At 34.6% G+C, this 25,841-nt stretch overlaps 2 protein-coding genes and 2 non-coding genes across 4 annotated transcripts; 2 read left to right on the forward strand and 2 right to left on the reverse strand.

Moving 5' to 3' along the window:
• Positions 1-1,764: 1,764 nt before the first annotated feature.
• LOC143547985 (hydroxyacylglutathione hydrolase cytoplasmic-like) lies at positions 1,765-2,867 on the reverse strand. The gene is made up of 5 exons (XM_077039263.1): positions 2,686-2,867; positions 2,521-2,599; positions 2,326-2,439; positions 2,055-2,231; positions 1,765-1,956 (listed from the first exon to the last, which is right to left on the reverse strand). Exons 3-5 carry the CDS (start codon positions 2,392-2,394, stop codon positions 1,882-1,884), a joined length of 321 nt encoding a protein of 106 aa, XP_076895378.1. The 5' UTR covers positions 2,395-2,439; positions 2,521-2,599; positions 2,686-2,867; the 3' UTR covers positions 1,765-1,881.
• Positions 2,868-6,772: 3,905 nt separating this feature from the next.
• TRNAI-AAU (transfer RNA isoleucine (anticodon AAU)) lies at positions 6,773-6,846 on the forward strand. Its single transcript has one exon. It is a non-coding gene; the product is annotated as a tRNA-Ile (tRNA).
• An 8,716-nt stretch (positions 6,847-15,562) lies between these two features.
• On the forward strand, positions 15,563-19,328 carry LOC143547986 (isochorismate synthase, chloroplastic-like). The gene is made up of 15 exons (XM_077039264.1): positions 15,563-15,885; positions 15,958-16,152; positions 16,223-16,594; positions 16,685-16,801; positions 16,883-17,029; positions 17,129-17,203; positions 17,282-17,350; positions 17,465-17,583; positions 17,690-17,747; positions 17,840-17,950; positions 18,205-18,289; positions 18,545-18,642; positions 18,784-18,876; positions 18,960-19,035; positions 19,164-19,328. The coding sequence occupies exons 1-14, from the start codon at positions 15,778-15,780 to the stop codon at positions 18,993-18,995; spliced, it is 1,683 nt and encodes a 560-aa protein (XP_076895379.1). The 5' UTR covers positions 15,563-15,777; the 3' UTR covers positions 18,996-19,035; positions 19,164-19,328.
• A 3,438-nt stretch (positions 19,329-22,766) lies between these two features.
• Positions 22,767-22,840, reverse strand: TRNAI-AAU (transfer RNA isoleucine (anticodon AAU)). The gene has a single exon. It is a non-coding gene; the product is annotated as a tRNA-Ile (tRNA).
• Between the last annotated feature and the right edge of the window lie 3,001 nt (positions 22,841-25,841).

The following is a 25,841-nucleotide window of genomic DNA, read 5'->3' on the forward strand; positions in this document are numbered from 1 at the left end:
TGAGATTTTTCTTGTCAATAAAGATTAAGAGTGTGACTAATCAAATTGATGGTATGATGGATAATATTTTGAGTTATTGAAGATAATCCAACTTGTCTTTATATTATTAATAATAATTAATTTCTTAACTTTATTTGAATATAGAATTAAGCAAATGAGTCATAAATGACACTAAAATAAAAATAAGGGTGCAAAATGTCTATTCTATGTGACGTGGGATTTGAGTGTGTTGAATGTTTCATGCTTTGACCACCGACAAACTTATATCAATCTAGATGACAGGTTTTGACCCCTTTATTTATGTGTTATTTTCTCTTATTGACCAAAGTTTGTGTTAAATCCACTAAAAACTAAGAAAATATTCATCATCATCAATCATGATTTCTTTTTCTTGAATAAATAGAACTATTATGATAATAAGAATATTAAATTACATAAAATTATAACTTCCACATGAAGTGCTAGATGTTTTGTTGGCATTGTTTTAATAATGAATTGGATGCAATGGAAGAATTTTTCTCAACAGATATTTACCCCAGATTCAAATTACCTCATTCAAAAAAAAAAAAATGTTGCGCATTTTACCTTATTTCAATTGATACTTAATATAAAGTTAATTGTTTTAAGCCTGACTGAAAAAATGGTCTAAATTATGGCCATTATGTTAAGAAAATTACTATCATATGAAGATTCCTCATTACTACTTTTAAGATGGAATATGTAGGGGTTTAAGAAACCATCACATTAATAGCACATAGAAGTTTGAGAAACTTATATTGCCTTCATAACTTACCAAACAATTAGGGGCGTAAACGAGCCAAGCTGCCAAGCTGTTTGAGATCGGCATGTTAAAAAGCTAGATCAAGCCAAGCTTAATCAAGCCTGAGCCCGAGCCTAAAAATAAGCTCGTTTAAAAAACGAGCCCGAGCTTCATTTATCGAGCTCGAGCCGGCTCGCGAGCCCAAACGTGCCTGCCATTTATATAATTTTTTAAAATATATATTTAATAATTATTAATTAATATATATAATGTTATGAAAAAACAAATAAAAATAACTCAAAATAATATATATACTATTTTGTACATAAAATTATAATAGAAAAAATGTATAAACAAAATTATAATTATATAAACAATAATTGATAAATAGTAAACGAGCCGAGCTCGAGCTTCAAAATCTATTCTCGAGCCGAGCTCAAGCTTTAAAAATAGAGCTCGAAACAAGCTGAGCTTGAGCTCTGTATAAATTAAACGAGCCTAGTCGAGCTCGAGGTCGTCTCGTTTGCACCCCTACAAACAATCATTTATCGAACTTTCTTTTATTCATTTAAAATACAAATAATAAATTTTCGAACTTTCTTTTATTCATTTAAAATACAAATAATAAAGGAAATAAGAGCATTTGGTTGCTTTTAATGCAATCCTAGTACTTGTAAAATTGTGTTGTTGAAGCACCAAATTCTTTCAAGTGTAGACACTAAAAAGGTCTAGACAACATATAAAGCAATATATACCCAAACCCTTCAAATTTACATCAAACAAAGTACAAATCAAGAGAATCCTTTAGGACCCCCTAATTTCAAATTTGACTCCTTTAAGGTCCATAAAAAATAGTACCACAATATTACTCGCCACCGACATATGATACCACTTTCTTCAAACACGTCACACATCTCGAAACATTCGTCATTCAGGTTCGCTTAAAGTCGAGGATTTGAAATCCTATTAAACCACAATACGGGATGATATGAAAGATTTTGACATAATAAACATAACACGAGCCTGCCTTTTAATGGCATACATTATTACATACTTTGGTGCTTATAAAACATGCATTAAGTAGACTCGATAAGAAACTATAAACAAGTTTAACTGGTTAATTACCCTCTCCAGTTATCCTTTAGCTGCCTAATCTTCCTCAATGCGTCAACCGCAGACTTGCATTCAACCTTCTCCTGCATTTTATTTAATAGTATTAATAATTTGGCATCATGAGAAAGATAATAGTCGAAACGGGAGTGCTTTATTTATGGTTTAGGAAAAATAGTAAGACCTGAACTTCAGGTAGATCAGCTCGCATGAACGGATTGATTTCTAGTTCTTCTGCAATGGTGGATGGAATAGTTGGAAGGCCCGATTGCCTCTGTTGTTGAGCCCATGATAACTTTTGCGATATCTTGGTGTTCTCGGGTTCAACTGTTTGAGCAAACTGCAAATTCTTCACCGTGTACTGCAAAGTAAAAAATATGGTCACAAGAAAGATAGAAAAGAAACAATTGTTACATAAGCAAACTTATTATATTAAAGCATAATATAAACCTTACCTCGTGGCCACAGTAAACTCGAGTCGGTTTTGGCAAAGAAGCCAAAGTGACGCATAGTGACTCATACATCTGCTCTGCTGTGCCTTCAAAAAACTTGCCACAACCAGCAACAAACTACAAAAATATAAAGATTGGAATGCATTTTAACTAGTGTTTGTAAGAACTTCTATAAATGAAATAACTAAATTAACGCACCAGCGTGTCGCCTGTGAACACAGCAGGTTCATCTTCTTCTTTTCCAGTCAAATAGTAACTTATGTGTCCTTTCGTGTGGCTGAAAAACAACAAACCACATTTATATTTTGAGAAAACACTAAACTAAAAGATTATAGTGACCAAACAATAACAAACATAGCATACCACGGTGTGTGAAGAGAGAGTATATTAATATCAGCCCCGAGTGATATCTTATCGCCATTGTTGACCTTATTAGTACACCCCTTCACATTATCAATAGAACCGCCATAAACTTTGATTCCTGGCACCAACTCTTTTATCTTCTCATTCCCACCAGCATGATCCCTGTCGCCAATTTAATTTTGAAAAAACAGTAAATAGGTCACTGACAAAATAGGATATTGGATTCCACTTTAATAGTTGCCAATGAATGAGTTAATTACGCAGGTTCATAAGCATAATAACATTTAGTTGGCGGTCCATGTGTGTTTTTAAAATGATTATTGCCACTTAAAGGATCATGATAAGAAATCATAATCAAATCTAGCATAATTTTACATTGTCTCAATAACCGGTTTTCTCCAACTATCAAAAAATCTGATAAGGTGGCCCTAAATAATCAATCACTACTTGAGAGAATCATATAATAAGTTTCCCCAAACATTCAAAATTGAAGATTATGTGTTTATAAATGAAATATCAAACACCTTTATCCTCACTATAACGTGGAGCAAACAGGAGTGCAAACGAGCCGAGCCACTTGAGATCGGATCGATAAAAAAACTCAAACCGAGCAGCCCAAGCAGAGCCTAAGCCACAAATAAAGCTCGTTTAGTTATCAAGATTCGAGCCCTAACCTTGTATGGGAAGATTGTTTAGGCCCATCGAGCCTTAATGAACCTTGTGTATATTCACACTGCACAACAGAGCTCGAGCTGAGCTTTGGCTCGTTTAAGGCACTGCACACGAGCTCGATCCGAGCTTATGCTCATTTAAGGTTTTCCCAAAATATATAAAAATTAATTGATAAATAATAAACAAGCTGAGCCCGAACCGAGCTTGATCTTGGGAACTCTTAAGGTTTTTTCAAAATATACAGAAAAATTAAAAATGTATATAAACTAATTGATAAATAATAAACAAGTTGAGCCCGAGCCGAGCTCGAACTTGGAAAAAATGACTCACAAGCCAAACTCGAGCTCGGACTCTTGTAAGTCAAAACAAGCAAACCTCAAGCTTGGAAAATTACTCACGAGCCGAGCTCGAGCTCGACCTCTTGTAAGTCAAAACCAGCAGAGCTCGAGCTTGGAAATTGACTCATGAGCCAACCTCGAGCTTGAAAAACGAATCATGTGCCGAGCTCAACCTCTCGTAAGTCAAAACGACCCGAACTCGAGCTTGGAAAATGACTCACGGGCCGAGCTCGAGGTCTCGTAAGTCAAAACAAGCCGACCTCGAGCCCAAACTCTCATAAGCCGAAACAAGCTGCCCTCGACATCGAGCTATCATAACTCAAAACGAGCTGACCTCAGGCTCAGTCTCGGCTCGTCTGCATACCCAATCTTCATAATCACAATTATTCTATAACCAACACACACTTGCAACTAACTGCTAACTACTAAACTATAACTTCTAATAACTTTCTTCTCAAACATATACAACATCAATAACCAACCAACAACCTAATTAAACTCAAATCAATCTCAACAACTCAAATCCGCATTCAAAACCATCAACAATCAATAACACTTCTAGAGCCGAGCTCGAGTTTTCGTACATCAAAACGAACTGACCTTGACCTCAAACTCTCATAACTCAAAACGAGCCAACCTCATAACTCAAAATAAAGTGGATGCTTGTTTTTTTTTAAGGTTGAATCTTTACAATAACAATTGCATCCATAAATTTTGAAAACAAAATAAATATGATTTTTGGCTCTCTATATAGTATGTTTGTTAATGACCCTCATTAATAGTTTGACCTAAGAAAACAAAATAAACATATATATACATTGTTGCATATGTTGTGTGTAAATAGCGGGTCAAATTATTCTACAAAGAAAGAACAAATATGAGAAAGATGGGAAGGATTTGTAGCCTAAACCTCTAAAATAAATAAATCATAACTTAAAATATAAATCAAAAATAAAAAAAGTAAAAAAAAACTAAAATGTTTCGACCGTCGTTCTCATTCAGGAAAAAAAAAGACACAATATTGAGTAAAAAAGATTATTGTGTTTTATATTTATTTTCGTCATTGATTGTCAATTTTTTCCTTGGCATTGTGTCTTTTTCCTTAATATTGTGTTATATTTCGCTCGGCACTGTGTTATATTTTGCGATTCATTGTATCTTTTTTATTTATCTTTGTGTTTTTTGTTTATTTTTGTTATTGCGTCTTTTTTCCTCGACATTATGCCTATTTTTTTTAACCAAAAAGACGGGGAAACATTTTAGTTTTTTTTTACCTGTTCTGTTTTTTATTTATATTTTGAATTATAATTTTTCTAATTATTTTCTTGAAATTGTTTTTAATGATTTTCTTATGCTATGTATCCTTCTCAAACTTCTTATTTTTTTATGACTTAGTATTTTAAATTTTTCTAATACCTTTTTTCAACAGGAATTTGTTGAAACAAACTCTGTTTCCTTTTCACTTTTTTAGTCACATAGATGTTGACAGTTCCTTCTTTCACTTTTAACAAGGCTCCGATTATCCACACACTTTTAAATTATTCACACACCCTTTCACGTGGGTTTCATACGATCGTATAACCCCTATACGATCATATGTAGGATGTGTGAGTTTTGAGAGGGTGTACGAATATGATATCCCTTTAACAAACATGTTGAAGATATTTTGAACTCCAAGATGTAGACTATTACTTTTAGCACACATTTCAGCATTCTTCTTTCACTATAAGTCTATATAAGTCTATAACAAACATGTTAAAAACCGAACATGTTTCTCTCCACACCTTAAAGAAACATTTTGAACCTCCCTAAATGAGCCCAAACACCATTATACTATCTCCCCCTTGTTACAAGTAAATTTTAAAAGGTACGGATAGTCTAACCTCCTTTCTTTTGATATGTTTTGTTTGGGCTTCGGGCATCTGATTTTGGATTTAATTTACGCATAAAGTTTCGTTTCGAAAATATGTTGTGAGTCTGCTCATTCTTTGTTTATATTTTTTTAATGAGTCTGCTCAGTTTTTGTTAATATTGGGTCAATGGGTTTTAGGACAATGCTATTAAGAATAGATATGATATGGGCTGGAATAATCTCAATTTTGATATTCAGGTAAAATGTTATGGCCATTTTAATATTTATTATATTTACATATACGATTAATGGTAAAAAAAAATTGAATTCTTTTTAGATACATATGAGATTACAGTTGGTAAAACATGCTAAAACTTTAATGGCACGCTTTCTTTATTGCTCGATTTCTAAAGGCAAATTCAGAACACCGGTTGTATGATTTCGTTACAGTTCTGTTGTATTTATTTGAGATACATCTTGTATTGTTTTGAATCGAGGAATGTTATATCAAACCGAGCCAATTTCATATATTTGATACTAATTTATTTTAGTTGTATCAATGTTTAGTTTGTCAAATTTGATTGCAAAATACAATCTTTTTAGAAGTATTTCAACTTTTTAAATATATATTTAAGATGTTTTATGCGACAAAACATAACCACTTAGGCCTATTTATACGGAACGGGTCAAAATTGCATTACATGTAATTTTTTACTTCACATGGCATAGTAAAGTTTTCTTGTTTTGTTATCTTCTTACAGCATAGGGACGATTCGGGTTAGTTTGCCTTCAGCTAGTGGATTCTTGCGAAAAGAAGAGGTTTCGATTGTATCACTTTTGTTGGGTGAAGAAACGAAAATGACATACGACAAGATTAGCGGATTTGAATATTAATAATCGTATGTTTGGAAGTTTGGAGTTTGTATGTCACTGTTGATGCTTTTTATTAGAATTTTAATCTTGAATTATTTTGCTTTTCAAAAGATAAATATTGATTGTGCATTCATGTGTTTCAGTGTTTTGTCATTTTTAAGGCCAGGCTTATGTGACCATGGCTTAATGACATTTATTTGTGGTTTGTTGTTTAATGCAACTGTGGTTAGCGCTTGTCGAAATCAGATTGTGAGAACATTTACTTGTTGCCATGATTAGTGTTTTTATAATGTTAAAAGTTATGGTTATAAAAAATCCTGACTAGGCGTCGATTAATGTTAAAAATGTATTTGGCCTATTAGCTCAGTTGGTTAGAGCGTTGTGCTAATAATGCGAAGGTCGCAGGTTCGAGATCTGCACGGGCCATTATTTTCACTTCTTTTTTAAAACTGGTCTCGCTAATTCTTGGTTTATAAAACACATTTAGAGAGAGAAAATATTAAGTTCTGATATAGAATCAAGAGTTTGGAAAATATAGTTTTTTTTTGTAACTTGTTGATATGTAGAGCTCATATTGCTCTTAGAACATTCATATTGCTCTTAATTTGTTGTTGGAATTAAGGGTGCAAGCGAGCCGAGCTGCTTACGAGTTATTCGAGATCGGCTCATTAAAAAGCTCGATCGAGCCGAGCTTAATTGAGCCCAAGCCCGAGCTTCACTTATCGATCTCGAGCTAGCTCGCGAACCTAAGCGAGCCTGTCATTTTCATAATTTTTAAAATATATATTTAATAATTATTAATATATATATATATAATGTTATAAAAAAATAAATAAAAATAACTAAATAATATATATTATTTTATACATAAAATTATAATAGAAAAAATTATATAAAAATAATTATAATTATATAAAAAATAATTGATATATAGTAAACGAGCCGAGCCTCGAGCTTGAAAATCTACTCACGAACCGAACTCGAGCTTTGAAAATAGAGCTCGAAACCAGCCGAGTTCGAGCTCGAGCTCTGTACAAGTTAAACGAGCCGAGTTAGCTTGGGCTGGACTTGACTTGTTTGCACCACTAGTTGGAATCATATAACAGTCTTCTATAAGTGCTTTTAACTTTTAAGAAGTAGAAGACTTGCCATTGGTAAAATAAGTATATCTTTGTTTTGAAAACTTTTGATTGTTGAAACTTAAATAAAATGTTTGTTAATCAAAATACAATTTGCCTTTGACTACACTCAGGTGATGAAATCCTCAGAATTTGCTATTAATCTTGAGACAATTGTAGCCTTTTTATTATTTGGAGGTTCAAAACAATGTCATCACAATTAGGCATGACTTCTAATTCAAGTAAAACTGATTTATGTAAATTAATACAAACTTTTTTATGAATTTTGCGAGGTTAATTCTTGATCTTTTAGAATCATAATGACAAATTTAGGACACCGATTGTATGACTATGTTACAGTTATGAGACAGTGAGAGGCCTTGTCTTTCAATAATGTTTATAGTACCATAATTAAACTATCAATTCCTTCATGAGTAAATTTTTATTTGATATATATCTTGTATTAAATACTTTAGTATTTGTTATTGTGTAGGCAATTAAAGTTATATCCTTATTTCTTTTGTGGGGTCGTGTTATATATTAATACGTACGAGGCTTGATTGTAACTAATTAAGATGTAAGGGGGTAAGTTGAAAATTTTTGTGGTGTGTTTTAGGGTTTAGTTGCATTATATATACGGTGTTAGATGGATAGCCGCAAAGCACGAAAACCTAAACCATACATTTGAAGAGTAGAAAACTTAGGGTTTGATGAAGGCGGCGTTCGTAGTGAGAAAACCAGGGTACAAATTCATATTATTCATTCAAGATGTATTTATCTACTCCCTTCATATTCATATCATTTGTTTCTCACTTGATTCGGTATATATTGATTTAGTTTATACGTATATCATTTCTCTTTGATTAGATCTATCAATCGGCAATGAAAATATGAGGATCTGTTAGTTATTTCTTTGAAATCGTTAGATGTTTATCACAACTCTCTTTGAGATGATTGAAGCATAACTTTCTTTCTAAAGTGGTCAAAATCTAGTGTTTTTATAATCGGTTGATGTTAACGGTGTTCATTATTTGAATCGGACTCGAAAATAAAAGTCCTAGAAGTATTGCTTACATGAGCTTAATCTGAAATTCGATATCAATTCGAATCCTGATTTCGAATAGTCAAATCGAGGCATTCCAAATCGAATGTGTGTGCACTAGTACTTTTGTTCACAAATTAGTATTATTGTTCATGAGTGATTATTTTTGTCACAAATTATCGTTGGTATATTTATATCTTTAAAGAAGTTGATAAAAGAATAGCTCGAATTATAAAATTTACAAGACAATGAAATGATTGGAAAAAAGGTTAATATAAAATCGATTTTAATTCCGATCTGGTACACTCATCATAAATTTTTTTCTAGAACGAAGGTGCCATGAATAGTATTTGTTGATTTGCTTCTAGGATGCAAAAAAAAACATTATTATTTATTAATAACTAAAATTGTATTAACCGCCACATGTGTTTCATTATTGATTGATTTGATAATTGTATGTGTTTGAATAGGGTATTTGCTTTTGACACGGGTGGAGCAATGGGTATGAAGAAGAACATTGGCTAGTTAGTTGAAGATCAAGTAAAGTTCTTTTACAATTTTATGGTAGACATTATTATCTTTTGTTACTGAAGAGGTAGGTCCCAGCAGAGCCCAGTTGGACCCGCAAGACTCACCTCGAAGAGGGACGTCTGCGCAGTTGGACGCGCAAGACTCACCTTAAAGAGGGACGTCTGCGCAAAGACCAACTAGATCTGCAGGACCCACCACGCTCAGAGAGATGACGTCCTTACGCGCAGTACGCAAGCTGTTCCCGCAGGAAAAGCCTCCAAATGGTGACGTACTCCGCCTGTTCCCGCAGCTGCGGATACTAGCCATCAGGGAAGGCTATCCGCACTAACAGCAAGGCTACACGCACAAGGCACTAACTCTCAAATAATTCAGTAATGTCACCTGAAGAAGGAATGAGCAAAGCCGGGAATACTCCCGCCCAAAGCCGGGAATACTCCCGCCTAAATGAGCCAGTCCGTACGCTACAGGAGGATCTTTTGTACTGTACCTGCCAAGGTATGGACAAAAGATCTGACCAAAGCAGCGACAGCTCACTGACAACAGTACGACGAGGAGCACGCTCTAGTACTAAATGTCACTATCAGCCGCTGCCTACTCACCAACCCTCATCGTGGCACGTGTATAGCCTGCAGTTGGTGGAAAAGGAATAGTGCACAGCCGGCCATGTCACTGTCAGCCGCTGCCTACCCACCAACCACCAGCATGGCACATACGTAGCCCACAGTTGGTAGAACAGGAATATTATACAGCCGGCTGTACCTGCTTGGAAACCTACCTTCGGCTATAAATACTCCAACACCTTGGAACGGTATCATTATCTTATATCTTCATATATTATCTGATATCTGCTCTAGCTATTTCTCTTAATATACACTTATATTCAAGAGCAATCTAGTCTGATTCTCACGCCGGAGGGTGGTCACAAGGAGGTACCCCCCCCCTTCTCAGTGACGAGCTCACGGTGTCTGTTTTGCAGGTCATCAGAAGAACAACCATCTTTGCCGGACTTAACCCTCGTGGGAAACATCTACTTAACCCCCAGATTATCCGTAATCTGCCCGGGGTCACTTAATGTTTCTTCAGTTACATACTAAAATTTGTGAAAAATTAATATTTTCTTTTACTGCCACTATAGTTTCGGTTTGATTTAATATTTGAGTTGCATGAGAGTGCATATACATCCTTGAGCAATGATGGCGTTGTTTATTATTCCCAAACAATTAAGGTATGCATTTTTCCTTTCACTTCTCATATATTATGTGATTATTTTAGCCATAAATGTCTTATTTATTACATATCTTTAACAGGGAACTTGTTTGGCATTAGTGACAAGATCACGGTGCTTAACAATGCATAAATATGGCAATATTTGTAATGAATCTGGTAAGTTTTTAACTATCTAATTAAAAGTTTCTCCTGTTAATTTCAAGATAAGTTGTCAGTTTTTATTGTTTATTAATTTTATTCTTTTTGTCCTTTTAAGGAAAAAACGAGAAGAAACTCTTGCCTTATATGATGTCTTCTCTTTCAATTATCCAGCCTGCATGAATATCCACAATGGCGAACAACCCCATTCCACCTCCGTCACCACCTTTTGGATCGATAACACCTAAGGCCAAAACAAAATCGGGTTTTTGCCCGGTTTGCAATAAGAATTATTACCATGAAAAAGCCTTAAACAGGCATATGCGCTGGCATATTTGAATTTTGCCTTGTGGATAGCTAACACCTAAGGCCAAAACAAAATCGGGTTTTTCCCCGGTTTGCAATAAAAATTATTACCATGAAATATCGCTAACACCTAAGGCAAAAAAAAAATTGGGTTTTTGCCCGGTTTGCAATAAGAATTACTACGATGAAAAAGCCCTAAACGGCCATATGCGTTGGCATATTCGGATTTTGCCTTGTGGATCGCTAACACCTAAGGCCAAAACAAAATCGGGTTTTTGCCCGGTTTGCAATAAGAATTATTACCATGAGAAAGCCCTAAACAGGCATATGCGCTGGCATATTCGGATTTTGCCTTGTGGATCGCTAACACCTATAGCCAAAACAAAATCGGGTTTTTGCCCGGTTTGCAATAAGAATTATTACCATGAAAAAGCCTTAAACGGGCATATACGATGGCATATTCGGATTTTGCCTTGTGGATCGCTAACACCTAAGGCCAAAACAAAATCGGGTTTTTGCCCGGTTTGCAATAAGAATTATTACCATGAGAAAGCCCTAAACGGGCATATGCGCTGGCATATTCGAATTTTGCCTTGTGGATCGCTAACACCTAACCGGTTTGCAATAAGAATTATTACCATGAAAAAGCCCTAAACGGTCATATGCGCTGGCATATTCGGATTTTGCCTTGTGGATCACTAACACCTATAGCTAAAACAAAATCGGGTTTTTGCCCAGTTTGCAATAAGAATTATTACCATGAAAAAGCCTTAAACGGGCATGTACGCTGGCATATTCGGATTTTGCCTTGTGGATCACTAACACCTAAGGCCAAAACAAAATCGGGGTTTTTCCCGGTTTGCAATAAGAATTATTACCATGAAAAGCCCTAAACGGGCATATGCGCTGCTACATTTGGATTTTTTCCGGATGCGTTTCCGAAACTCATTTTAGAGAAAGCAATGGTAATCCGACTTTCTACTTATGAGTATATTTTACTATCATGCTTTAACCTCAAAGTTGAAAGTTGTTTCCTTGTTTTGGTGGTGGCAGTTGCACGTATTCCCTGGGCTTGTGAATCGTTTTCAATCAACCATAGACAAGACATATCCTTGGTCCACAATTACTCATGTAACAAATTAATTAAACCCTTCTTGTCACCATGTAATTTAATTAGTATATCATTAAATTAAAAACTAGTTGTGATTTGGTGCAGGTGTTGGAACTTATTCATGGTTAAGTTACGGGACATTCGTCTTCTTGATGCAAAAACAATGAACAAGTTTCGAGTCATACTAAGCGCCTATGAACAAGTATATTAGCCGTCAATAAGAGTTTTGTACGTTGGTGTGAAGATGTAATCTCCGGCCAATTTAATTTAGGCAAATTGGACCGCATTTCGTGTATTGGCCGATAATAATCTCAATTTTAGAAACACCTGTCAACGGTCCAACCTTTCGACTATTTTTCTCTCAATGGACCTCCCTTAAAAGACCCTTGACATCGTTAAGTGTTTTTCCAAATTTCAGACCTATGTGTCACTTTTGATCGGAAGAAAGATACAAGTCGACTGATGTAAAATTTATCTTGAAACGATGTTAGATAAGACTTTGTCTTTTCAAATGGTGTGGGTTGAAGTCCTTGGTGGACATAAATGTGTAATCTAGGAGTAAAATTCAAATGTGTGTGTGTTGCTTTAGGCTTGTTCTTACAATAAGATTTTAATGGTTTTGAAAAAGATAGTCTTCTATATATCATCATTTGATTTGTACTTTGATTTGGAAATACATAACTAACGTGTATATTACATGGATGAAATTTATAAAAACCTTTGATAAAAAACCTTTAAATAAGGTTTAACTATCAAATAAAAATTGAGAAGACATAGAGATAGATGCCATCTAAGGAGGTGGCAACTATGTTTGTTAGCAAGCCGAATGCACTTGCTCGTGCAATGGTTAGATCAAAGTCGACGACATTATTCTTCATCATAATTTCTCCTTATTTCTGTTTGATATGTATCACCATCCTAATAAAAACTAGCTATCTTAAATCTTGGGAGTCTTATACTCTTATGTGATGGGCCTTTTAGACATGATATGACACTCAACATTATATTTGAACACGAAAACAATTTTCCTTTTTTTGTCAAGAGGTGAGGCCAAGTGATAGTGGAAAGAGAGCTAAAATAGTATTAAGGTGTATTAGACTATCAAAGATAGAGATTGACAAAAAAGGAAAAAAAAAAATAAATCTTGAACTGCCTCAATACCAAACCCAAACTGGTTTCCATCCGATCCAGACCCAGACTGGCGGTTCGTACACCAATTAGCGCTTCAGAGACTCAAACCGGTTTAAGACCCGACTCGATTTGGTAAAAAACCGCTTTTTACCCCAAACTGGCTTATATCCCGGACCGAATAGATTTGATATGTCTGAACATTATTTCGTCTAAACCGGTTTACAACCTGAACTAGTTGGGGCCAAATCAGTTTTGACCAGGCATTGACTAACCCGAACTGGTTTGGACGCATTAACCGATTTGTACACCTCTAATCAAAGGCAACCTAATAGCGGTTGAGGGTGCAAACGAGCGGAGCTCACGATTAACTAGGCTCGAGCTCGTGATTAACTAGGCTCGAGCTTGGGTCATTTCGAGCTCTATTTCTAAAGCTCGAGCACGGCTAGTTAATAGTTTTTCAAGATTAGCTCGGATCGCTTACTATTTATTAACTTTATATCTTTTCAATTATAATTTTATATATAACATAATACATTTATTTAGTTAGTTTTCGTAACATTATATATATATATATATTAATAATTATCATATATATACAATATAAATTATATAAATGACATGCTCGTTTAGACTCGCGAGTTGACTCAATCTCGATTCAACCAAGCTTTTTCACAAGCCAATATTGATTAACTCACGAGCGGCTCGGCTTGATTTCCAAAATCCAACCCACATCTTGTAATATTTTTAAAGAAAATAATAATAATAAATATGGCCAACGCCCAGTCCCACTAACTAACTTTCTATCCTGCAAATTTCCAACTCTTCTAACCTATTAAACGACGACGTATCACCAATCTTACACACACTCTTATCTCCATTTCGTTTCTTCTTGCTGTTTCAACCAATTCTCACCGGACGACTGACAACACTCACGGTAATCTAAATCCCTAATTTCACTTATTATTATCATTATTATAATAATAATATCCTGAATTTGAACGAGATAATGAATAACATGCATTCGACTGTGAACCGTGCTTTCATATTTTGATATTGAGATACGAATCGCTGTAGGTTAGATTTTGGAATTAGTGAACTGTGAACTTCGTTGAGAATGTAGCTTTAAGCCTGTTCGAATAGGCTCGAGCTCGGCTCGTTTTGACTTAAGTTCCTCGTGAGTTGTTTATTATTTATTAACTGAATTACATATGTAGGAAGATCACAATCCTTTCCCTTCTCATTACATATAATCGTATATATATAATTTACAATGGAATAATGTATTTTAGGCTAGAATTATGCTAATAATGAGAGAATAATCTATACAAGTACAATGATATTGTTTCCATTCTATTAATATACACTTTTAGTTATATTTTAACTAGCCTAAGCTTAGTTAGAGCTCGTTTAACTTACATAGAGCTCAAGCTTGGCTCATTTTGATCTATATTTCTAATTCTAAAGCTTAAACTCGGCTCGTTTACTATTTCTTTATTAATTTTTATATATTTGAAAGTTTTTATATATTTTTTTTCAATTATAGTTTTACATATAACATAATGTATATTATTTAGGTAAATGATAGGCTTGTTTAGGCTTGCTAGCTGGCTCGAGCTTGATAAGTGAAGCTCGGGTTCGGGCTCATTTATTTAACGAGCTTACGCTTAGACTCGAGTTCGGTCTCGGGCTCGTTTAAGTTTGACTTGTTCGAGCTTTTTCACAAGGCGATCTTGAGTAGCTCGCGAACGGCTTGGCTTGTTTACGCCCCTACGTTAAATGAGCCAAAGCTTGGATCGAGCTTGGCTGTGTAGGTGTGAAATTAATACATAGAAGTGCAAAAAAGTTCGAAATTAAATATAAATCCCGCAATGAGGGTAGGTGTGTAACCGAGCGGAGTTCGAGCTCGGCTCGTTTATTATTTAGTATTTAAGTTATGTACACTTTTGATTATTTTTATATATTTGAGAAAGACCTTAATGAACTTAAGCTCGTCTCGAGCTCGGTTGTGTAGTGTGAAATTAATACATAGAAGTACAAAAGAGTTGAAACTTAAAAATACACTAGGCTTGTTAAGGATTGACGAGCCTAAACGATCTTCCCATACAAGCCTCGAGCTCGGACTCGATAACTAATCGATCTTTATTTGAGGCTCGGGCTTGGCTTTATTTGAGGCTTGGGCTCAATAAAGCTCGGCTCGTTTCGAGCTTTTTATTGACCCGATCTCGAGTAGCTCGCAAGTGGCTCAACCGTTTGCACCCCTAGCTTTAATCATGTAATTTCCATTGGTTGATTTGATAATTGATTTTATAGCATATTAGGTGCAAAATGAATCAATATGTTTAGTGGAGATCTAGAAGATCCCATTTGATGCTACAATTGAGCAAGCCATTTCATCAGGCTACATTAAAACACTTGAAAACTATTAAAAACGGCATTACCATGATTTGAACTTGAATGGATCTTGCTATTTAAGCTGTTTTGAGTTGTTTATTGCTGCAATTTTCTTTTAAAGATTTTTATTGTTGTTTTGATGCAAATAAGTTATTTTGCTATTTATTTCTTGCAGATCAACTGTTTTCGTGGTGTACTGTCGTTTTCAGGCTACTCTTATGATCTGTATTTTTATGGTAATTATTCTAGGCCCCACGCTACTGCATAGTGCATTCACCCATACATACAATTATAAAATCTGAAGTTACACTTTATGGTTATAAAGTCCCAAATTGTAAAACCATATCCTTATAGAAAGTTAGATGGCAGTCACCAGTATACGCCATTGTATCGCTCATTTTATGGAACCAGACTCAACCAAATCCAACATCTTAGATGCAACCAGAAACACTGTCTACACCCCTACCCAAGTAAGCATTTGCAACTTTATATAATATTATTATTCAGTATATATGCTTAATTTGCTCTATCTTATGCATCAGAGATATAACCATTTTTGTTCACTATCTATGAACGGTTGCCAATCTCGAGACCCTAGAACTCCTGTGGGGATAACAGAAACCCGAACTTTTCCATTCGTTTCAACCCCTGCAATGGCAATGCAACGATTAGATTCTGCGATTACCGAGTTGGGCTTTGAACCGCCTGTGTTAGGGTCTGGAATCATAAGGCTTGAGGTAATTAACTGGCTAGCAGCGTGTCAATGGTTTTTTCTTGTAATCAAGTTGATATATTTGTGTATTGAAGGTCCCAATTGAACAACAAATAGAAGCTATCGACTGGCTGCACGGTCAGCAACATTTTCAGCATCTCCCTCGATGTTTTTTCTCGGGAAGAAGCCAAAAAAGAGTCAACGGATTTCATTCTCATTCCATTTCTTCTTTGCATACTGGAAACGACTTATGCGATTCCAATCTGGTTAGCATTGCTGGTTTGGGCTCTGCTGTCTTCTTTCGGCACGTCAGCCCCTTTTCGCTCCATGATTGGCGGTCTATCAAGAGGTTCCTATCTAAGAAGTGCCCACTGATTCGTGCTTATGGGGCTATCCGTTTTGATGCATTGGCTAATATATCATCTGAATGGGAAGCTTTTGGGTCGTTCTATTTCATGATTCCACAGGTAAATAAAGCAAAGCAGTTTGTTTATTATTATAAGTAGCATGTATAGAGGACTCATGCTATGTGTGTGTGTGTGTGTATTAAAGTACAGGTTGAGTTTAATGAGTTTGAAGGAAGTTCAATGCTAGTTACTACCATTGCTTGGGATGAATCCGTTTCATGGACATTTGATAAGGCGGTACATTCACTTCAGACAACCATGAGTCAGGTTACTGCCAAAATTTTCATTTGAGGAGGGTAATCTAGTAAATAAGTAACTAAGTAAATTGCGTATTTTGTTTTTCATCAGGTTTCGTCCGGTATCGTGAAGTTAAGAAAAGAGGTTCCTAACACATCCATTATCAGCAGCAATAATGTTCCCAGTAAGAAACTGTGGGATTTTGGCGTTAATAGAGCATTGCAGATGATAAGCAAAGACAACTCACCCCTTACAAAGGTGTTGCTTTTGAACTACAAAAACCAATAATTATTCAAAAATTCAAAACATAGCATATTGCTGAAAACATAATATCGATCACTCTTTGGGTTTTATAAGGTTGTGCTTGCACGTAGCAGCATCATTAGGACCTCCCCTGATATTGATCCTTTGACATGGTTGGCAACTTTACAGGTGCTTTTTTATTTGTTATATTTTCTTCATTTTTCAACCCGTTTCTTATTATTGTATGGGTTGACTTGGTCAATGTAGGTTGAGAGTGAAAATGCTTACCAGTTCTGTCTTCAGCCTCCTGATGCACCCTCGTTTATAGGGAACACTGTAAGTGCAGCTACATACCATAAATAGTTGTATAAAATATAACTAAATAAAAATAGTTAATGAATGTGATGTTTCTGTGTTCTGTTAATCACTTACTTGATTGATCATGAATAGCCAGAGCAATTATTTCATAGGAACAGATTGGATATTTATAGCGAGGCAATGGCTGGAACCCGAGCTAGAGGTGACTCAAAAGCCCTTGATCTGCAGATAGCCTTAGATTTACTTTACAGGTTATATCTTCAATTGATATTCATTTTACCAGCTTTTAAATTTTAATGTTCTTTTTGGTCATTGACTCATTTCAAATAATTGATAATCTCCTACAACCTTTTGCAGCTCTAAGGATGACAAGGAGTTCTCTATCGTGAGGGAATGTGTAAGGAGAAAACTAGAGGTACACGTGATAACATGAAACATTACTCGGTTGGGTGTTTTTCTGTACTTGGGTTAAGAATGGTGATATAATTTATGCAAATATATTTGTAGGCTGTATGTACAACAATATTGGTTGAACCGGAGAAAACGATACGAAAGCTGCGAAGAGTACAACATCTTTATGCTCGATTAAGAGGAAGACTAAGAAGTGAAGATGATGAGGTATGCTATATATTGTCATTCATAGCCAAGAATTTGCTAAATATTTGATTTGATCCTTTAGGATATAAAACCGAATGTTCCCAAGTTGACCTATTCATAATTTTATGGGACGAATTTGCTACCACTAATTATCTGAAGACAGCAACTTACTGTTTAGCACAAACATGAAAAGTAATAAATGCTAAATCTAAATAAGTAAAGCCAAAATATTTGTTCTGTTTTCCTAATATATAAAATGAGTTCATTCCCTGCAGTTTGATATTTTGTCTTCACTTCATCCCACTCCAGCTGTGTGTGGATTCCCTACCGAAGAAGCACGAGTTCTGATAGCAGAAACTGGTACATGTATATTCCCTCATCTTCTTCTCTATTAAAACAACCCTTGGTTCTCAATTTTACGTTTCATATTCCCTAATATATTAACTCCCTCGGTTCCAAAATAAATGTAGAACTTTATTTTTTGGGCTGTCCCAAATAAGTGCAATGTTTCTTTATTTTACAGAAATCCAGTTTATAAGTTGGTCATATGTTTTACTGAGTCACTTATTGTATTTCGGTTTTGCTATTTTCGATGAGAATTTTTGTGGTGCACAGAAAATTTCGACCGAGGAATGTATGCAGGCCCAGTTGGGTGGTTTGGAGGAGGAGAGAGTGAGTTTGCTGTTGGTATAAGGTCAGCCTTGGTTCAAAAGGTGCGTAAATATTTCCTCTTCATTATATATTACATTACGGTCTTATTATATAGGTTCCAAAATGATTAATAACCGAAGTATAACAATGTAACAGTAGCACAACCAATGTTACGCGGTTTAATGTTAAAATGATATAAATAGGGACTTGGGGCACTAATCTATGCCGGGACCGGGGTAGTTGAAGGAAGTAATTCATCACAGGAGTGGGATGAACTGGAACTCAAGACATCTCAGGTTCGATCCTTAAATCTTTCATGTCATGTGTCATAGTTTTGAACTGTCGTCTTAACTTAAATCTTTCAAATGATGTCCATCAGTTCACGAAGCTGATGAACTGGAGTGCTCTCTCTTGATACAATGTTATCTCAAAAGTAAAAACCAGACACTGCAAAGGTTCGTTATTGATGTCTACTATAAACCTTTCAGTATCTTGTAAGCGCGCATCATGATATATGTTGGATGTCAGATGTATATCTAACCTATGTTCTATTGCTCTAACTAACCATGATTGTTGTTGTCAGGAAATACGTCAACATGGACCAACCACTTCATTTATTCGGTTAATGAGGGGACATATGCATATATCAGTAGTCAAATATCAAATGTCATCCGGCTTCCACATAGGAATATTATCTCGATGCACCTTTTGAAGGTTCGTAGAATCGTTTTGAGCTAGGTAACCTTGTTTTTTTCTTTCTTTTTATTGAAAATTCAAAATTTATTTGGCTGGTTTTAACTCTATCGGGTTTCAAAACCAGCTTTAGAATTTGTTACATCAATACTTGTATATGTATCTATATATTGTAATTAATTCATGTAACAAGAGAACACAATGAGTGCAATGATTTGATTGTTTTCTACAACTATTGAAAAGAGAGTCAAGTCTCCACACGCAATTCGTGCAATAAAACCGATTTAGTTAGACGTGCGAACGCTGATTGAGATCGCACATAATGTGTCATGCCAATATAAACTCGAGAAGGGTGATAGCGCGCAATTGTAACTAGTAAGTGTTTTTAGGTGACAGCTGATTAAGCAAGCGTCACCTAATGTGCTATAAAGTATGGCTAGTTATAGTAATTAAACTCAGATAGTATCATTTATATGTTTTCTATATCGAAAAGTTACCTAGTAAAAATAATAATACAATCATTAGAATATAGCTTGATCAACATTCAATCATTTTTTTATAACTTTATTAGCAAGATATTAACTTTTATATATGGTTAACCATTTTTACACAATTATACAACTACGATAAATACTATCGTAATAAACAATTTAGTTTATAATGTCTTATAAATATAATTATAATATATAAGTTCTTATGTTTTATTATAAAAGTTATTATTAGTTCTTAAATGTTAATAGGTTAACAATTCATATAGTTTACGTTCTTATAAGAATTTACAACTGTTTAAAAGTCTATTAATTGTAACTCATAAAAGAATAGAAATAAAAAATAATAATAATTGCTCTACTACGTGTGCTAGCAAATGTCCGAGCCAAAAACACTCGCAAACATGCATACTTTGCAGTGTATCTGATCGTGTAACGTTTTTGCCTGTCTTTGAGCACTGAGTTGTTCATTATCCTTTCATATTTAAGAAAAGAATTTTTGATTTGTTATAGAAAAATTATAGATTTTGATTAACGCCCTAGTTTCAAATTATTGAATTAATACAAAAGGGTTTTTGATATATAAGATAAGCATATTTTTATTTTTGTCAGGTATATTATGTCCAAACTTATGTTCAAATTATTGGATTAATACAAAAGAGTTTTTGATATATAAGACAAGTAAATTTTTATCTTTGTCGGATATATTATCTCCATACTTATACAAGCACAAAAATGTTATTAACATATAAAATAGTTAAAATAGGCAACACAAATTAAAAAAAGAAAGGTTATTGAAAAATTAATTAAATAATATTGTTTAAGAAAAGAGAGAACGATGCATGTTTTGTTTCTTTTAAATACCCAAAATCTTCATATTATGAAGTATTCATATTACATTACAACATGCTCCAGTGGCCGATGGTGATGGTTAATTCAACGTGTTCGATGTCAGCAAATCCGAACGAGTTCAAGGAGATGGCTGACGTGATTCAAGGTAAGTCGACGCTGGAGGAGCAGGTGAGCGAGTTGTTTAAAAATAAGGCGGGTCGGGATGGTGATGGTTACCGGAGGAAGGTAAGAAAACAAGCTAAATCGGTTGTGAATTTGGGTTCGGGATCTAAACCTCTAGCAGAGGGGAGAATCCGTGGACTATTGAGGAACACAGGTATTACGTACGTTAACTCTTTTTATTGTAATTATATTGTTTTTATATTACCTGCCCTTTGTTTATACAATGGGCAATATTATGGTGGCCAAGGAGAAGGGGCACAATCATCAACTGGCACCACCACGATGGTGCATGCACAGCCGACACCGCCTGCAGCCCCAAGTTTCTATGATCATGGCACAGGTAAAGGAGTGCTAGCAGAAGTAACAACATCACCCGCCCCTTGTTTCTACGATGGACAATATCATGGCGGCCAAGGAGAAGGAGCACAGTTGCCAGTATCATTGCCACTTGATTATTTATATGGTGACCAAGTAGGGGAAGCACCGCAGCCACTGTCTAGCTTGTATGACAGCCAAGGAGGAGGAGAACTGTGGCCAATGTCTAGTTTATTTGGCGGCGATGGAGGAGCATTTCCGTTGTATGAGTATAGTTATGATAGTAACTACTACGCTAGTGACTATTATTAATCATCGGCACTAACTTAAATGTCGGTAAGTTACAACGGTCAATTGTTTTTGGATTTGGATTTGGATTCGTTTATTTTGGTAATTTTTGTTTGATGAACAACCATTATTGCATGATTTTCTGCCTTTTATGTTTACCATATCACTCCATATACTAGATTTGAAGGCAGATTGTTTGCCACCTTATTTTAACGAATATAAAAAGTAGGTCTAGGTGAAGGGTTAAATAGATTAAAAGAAAACGCATAGCATAACTTGGTTTACCATAAACAATTTCATATTATATGAACCAAACACCATGCATGTAATATAAGTAACTGAGTTGATGACTATTATCATTGTAGTAGTCGCTAGTCAGCCGGTGAGATGGAGGCTAGCAAATTGCGAGTCGGATAAGGACCCGATTCGAATATTTAAAACCCAAATTCGAATTCAACTCATTGAATTTCAGGTTTTTCGACTCCGACTCAAATAACGAACATCCTTCATTTCGACCGATTGTGGAAACACCGGATTTTGAGAACTTTGAAAAAGAATTTATGGTTCGTTCGTCTCAAAGAGATTCATAACATATCAAGGATATCAGAGATATAGCGAACGGGATCCACATTATTATTGTTAAAAAAACATGAAGAAACTATATCAATTAATACCCAATCAAATGAGAAACAAATGAAATAAACATTAAGAAGTAGATCAAATACATATAAAATGTATAAAAGGAATTTGTACCCTGCTTTTCTCGCTACAAACACAACGTTCATCAAATCCTAAGTCTTCCCATCTTCAAATGTATGATTTAGGTTTTAGTGCTTTGCGGCTATCCATCTAACACTTTATGTATGATGCAACTACAACTTTAAAAGACACTTTAGAAGTTTCAACTTAACCCCCTACGTCTTTATTAGCTACAATCAAATCTCAAATTACTAAATAATGCATTTACAATCACAAATGATAAAATAATATAAAATGAATCTCCTGCAAAATAATAAACACTAAAATACGTGTAATACAAGATGTATCTCAGATAAAAATATATTCATGAAGGACTTATTAGCATAAATGCAACGTAACCGTAACGAAATCATACAACCGGAATCCTTAATTTGTCTTTATGAAATCAAGCAATTAAGAAAGCGTGACATTCAAGTTTTCTTAGTTGTCGTTTTTACCAACTGTCATCTCTTATGTATCTAAAAAGAATTCAAATTTTTTACCATTAATCCTATATGTAAATATAAAATGGCCATAACAATTTTATTTGAATATCAAAATTGAGATATTCTTAATAGCATTGTCCTAAAACCCATTGACCCAATATAAACAAAAAATGAGCAGACTCGTTTAAAAAGATAAATATAAAATGGCCCATGCAGGTCCCAAACCTGCGACCATCGCGTTATTAGCACGACGCTCTAACCAATTGAGCTAATAGGCCGACGTTGCTGTATTTTAATTCAGACGATATTTATCTTGACTCTATATTTTTTTAAAAAGCAACAGAAAATAAGTAAGACGCTACGAGAGTGATGAAAAGGGGGAAGATGTTTGGTATTTGGACAACGAGCATCGAGAGGATAACTGGTAGATCGAGTCCGATTTGGTGACGACTCGTGTGTTGAGATAAAAGAGAAGGATTCGATTGTCTTCAAGGAAAGTTGGGTGTGCAAAGACTGAATACATACGGGATCCGAAGAGTAATATGTATAATAAGTCTAGGTCAAGACACCGATCGAGTATGGGTGCGATGTATAAATGAAGAACAAGGAATAGGCTCTACAAGATCAAGCAAAAGGTTGGAAGCCCGGTCTATATATTTATAAAACATGATCGAAGAAGATGCATGGCGATGGCATGCACGACTTTGCCATGTCAAGGACACTCCAAACCAATAGGCGAGGAGAATTCACGTAACGAGAAGTCCAAAGTTTTTGTTGCATGGACAACGTATGGTTTTTATTGGCATCTTAATGCACAATTAACAGAATGGCGTGGTGGAGCGTTGAAACAGATTGTTGATGGAGATGATCGACTTGGAGCACTATGTTAAACGTGTCCAACACCAAATCAGATTGAAGGCTCCTAGAATCTTGGAGAATATTTAATATAATAATTAGTTTATTAATATAAGATAAGTTAGTCTTATTTTATTTAATCCTATTTGTTTTGGATTCAAATTGTATATTTGAGTTATTATAGGATTAGAACCGTGGGTTTATATATACCCTAAGTTCAATGTGTTAGTCATTATTAAGTTTTTTCGTTTGTCGATTTCTTAATAAAAGAGTCATAGAGAGTTCTACAAATCTTGTATTCGTTTTATTGATTCATTTGCTCAAAGTTTAACACACTATATGTGGGTTGAAGCAGTCTCTCACACGCAAAGTGTTTGGGTGCATGGGTATGCTAGTGTACTAGATGGCGAATCTGTACCACAATATTTTCAGTTTGAGAATAAATTTTTTAAAGTTTGGACCACAATATTTTCAGTTTGAATTATTATCGGCCAATGATATTAATAAAGTTTGAACCACAATATTTTTGTATCGAAATGTTACCTAATACTTAATAAAAATAATATAATCATTGGAATATAACTTGTTCTACTTTAAACCAATTTTACAACTTTATAAGCAAAATACTAATTTATACAATTAACCATTTTTACACAATTGAATTAAGAATCAGTTTTTAATAATAACAACAATCCAAATTGGGCCTTGTTACCCTCTTCAATTTCGAAGATTTCCCAAAATCCACATCTAAAGTCATCCATCGAAACCAATTTAAAAGAAGATTGATATTTAAAATAAAATATCTTTATTGATATTTAAAATAAAATAAAATATCCAATTACAATATCTTTATTGATATTTAAAAAAAAATCCAATTATAATAGAGAGACAGATAAGCTTGCAACAAGCTGCGTACAATATTAAATAATTATAGTAATTTGGTGGATAAGAAGGCTAATTTTTATTGAACAACTAAATGTTATACATTATGTGAATCGGACCATTGACCTCATATTTTGTTTCCTAACCACCTTAGAACCCCACCAAAGCGGGGATGGCGATACAAAGGCTAATTGATTTGATACATGAGCAAGTTTGAGCTGTAGGAGAGAGTCTTGTTTATGCCACCGCCCTAACGAACAAGTAAACAAACAACTTTCAAATTAGATATTAAACATTAAAGCATGATGGCACATATATAGAAAGTTGAATTACCGTTGCTTTCTCTTAAAACCAAAATATGCCAATGAATATGGCCGTTGAGGGCCTTCTCATGATGATAGTTTTTGCCACAAACCGTGCAAAAACCGAATATAAATTCTTTTGTCCTCGGGTGTTAGTGATTCGGAAGGTAGTGACGATGGATTCGGGTTATTGTTGGCAGCGTTGTTGACCATCGTGGATGTGTATGCACGCTGAATAAAATGTGAAAAGGCTTTACTTGATCTCCAAGTAACTGGTCGACGCTCTTCTTAGTTGTAAGCAACCTGCTCACTTGTCTGTCCCACATATTTATTGCTCCACTCGTGTCAGAAGCAAGTAGCCTATTCAATAACACACACACACACACACAATTATCAACTCAATCAATAATTAAGGGCATGCAACAGTTATTGGCTAGAATTTTAGTTGTTAATGTTTTTTTTCAAACCTCATCCCATCATTCAGAAAAGCTATATCAGATAAATCTTGGGTCACAAGAGGCCTCTTACTTAATATCTGCATATTCATAATCAAGATTCTCATTGAAAGTTTAAGTTCTAAATACTAAATTAGGGTGCTAAAATTGAGTATGAGAACTAAAGGAAAAACATACATCAGTTCTCAGGGATGCATACGCAATCTGTTGTAAGCCAAATGTTAAACCAAACCAATTACAATGTGTGACTCGGTACAAATTAAAGACTTACCTCAATCATATCAATCTCTATTCCATTTGTTATATCACCTAAAGAAAAAAAAACATCATAGAAAATGAAACAATCAAACTAATTAATAGTTGAAATCGAAATATGGGCGGTTAGTGGCAGAGCCACATGTTATCCACCGGGTTCTGCCGAACCCAATACTTTTTCGATTTTATTTTATTGAATTAATGAGTGAGCTCATTCTTTTTCGGGGAGCAAATCATGTATCATTTTAAAAAAATATTTCGAATCAATTGATTATGAAAAGTTTAGTTAATTTTTTTTAGTAATGAATATTTTTTTATAATATATAAAAAAACTTTAGAATAAAATATAATAATTACTAACAAAAATTATAAATGGCCAATGATAACCCATATATAATAAAAAAAAGGCCAAAATTAATCATAGAATGGATCAATAAACACCATAGTGATAGTGCATTTTTATAATATGACCAAATGACCAATCTGACCCGATCCATCCGGGACCGAAAACTTTGATAACGGAAAAAAAA

This window comes from Bidens hawaiensis, unplaced genomic scaffold, assembly GCF_021521415.1.
Source record: "Bidens hawaiensis isolate Kalapana, Puna unplaced genomic scaffold, B.hawaiensis_p1.1 tig00014899_1, whole genome shotgun sequence".
NCBI classification, from domain to species: domain Eukaryota; kingdom Viridiplantae; phylum Streptophyta; class Magnoliopsida; order Asterales; family Asteraceae; genus Bidens; species Bidens hawaiensis.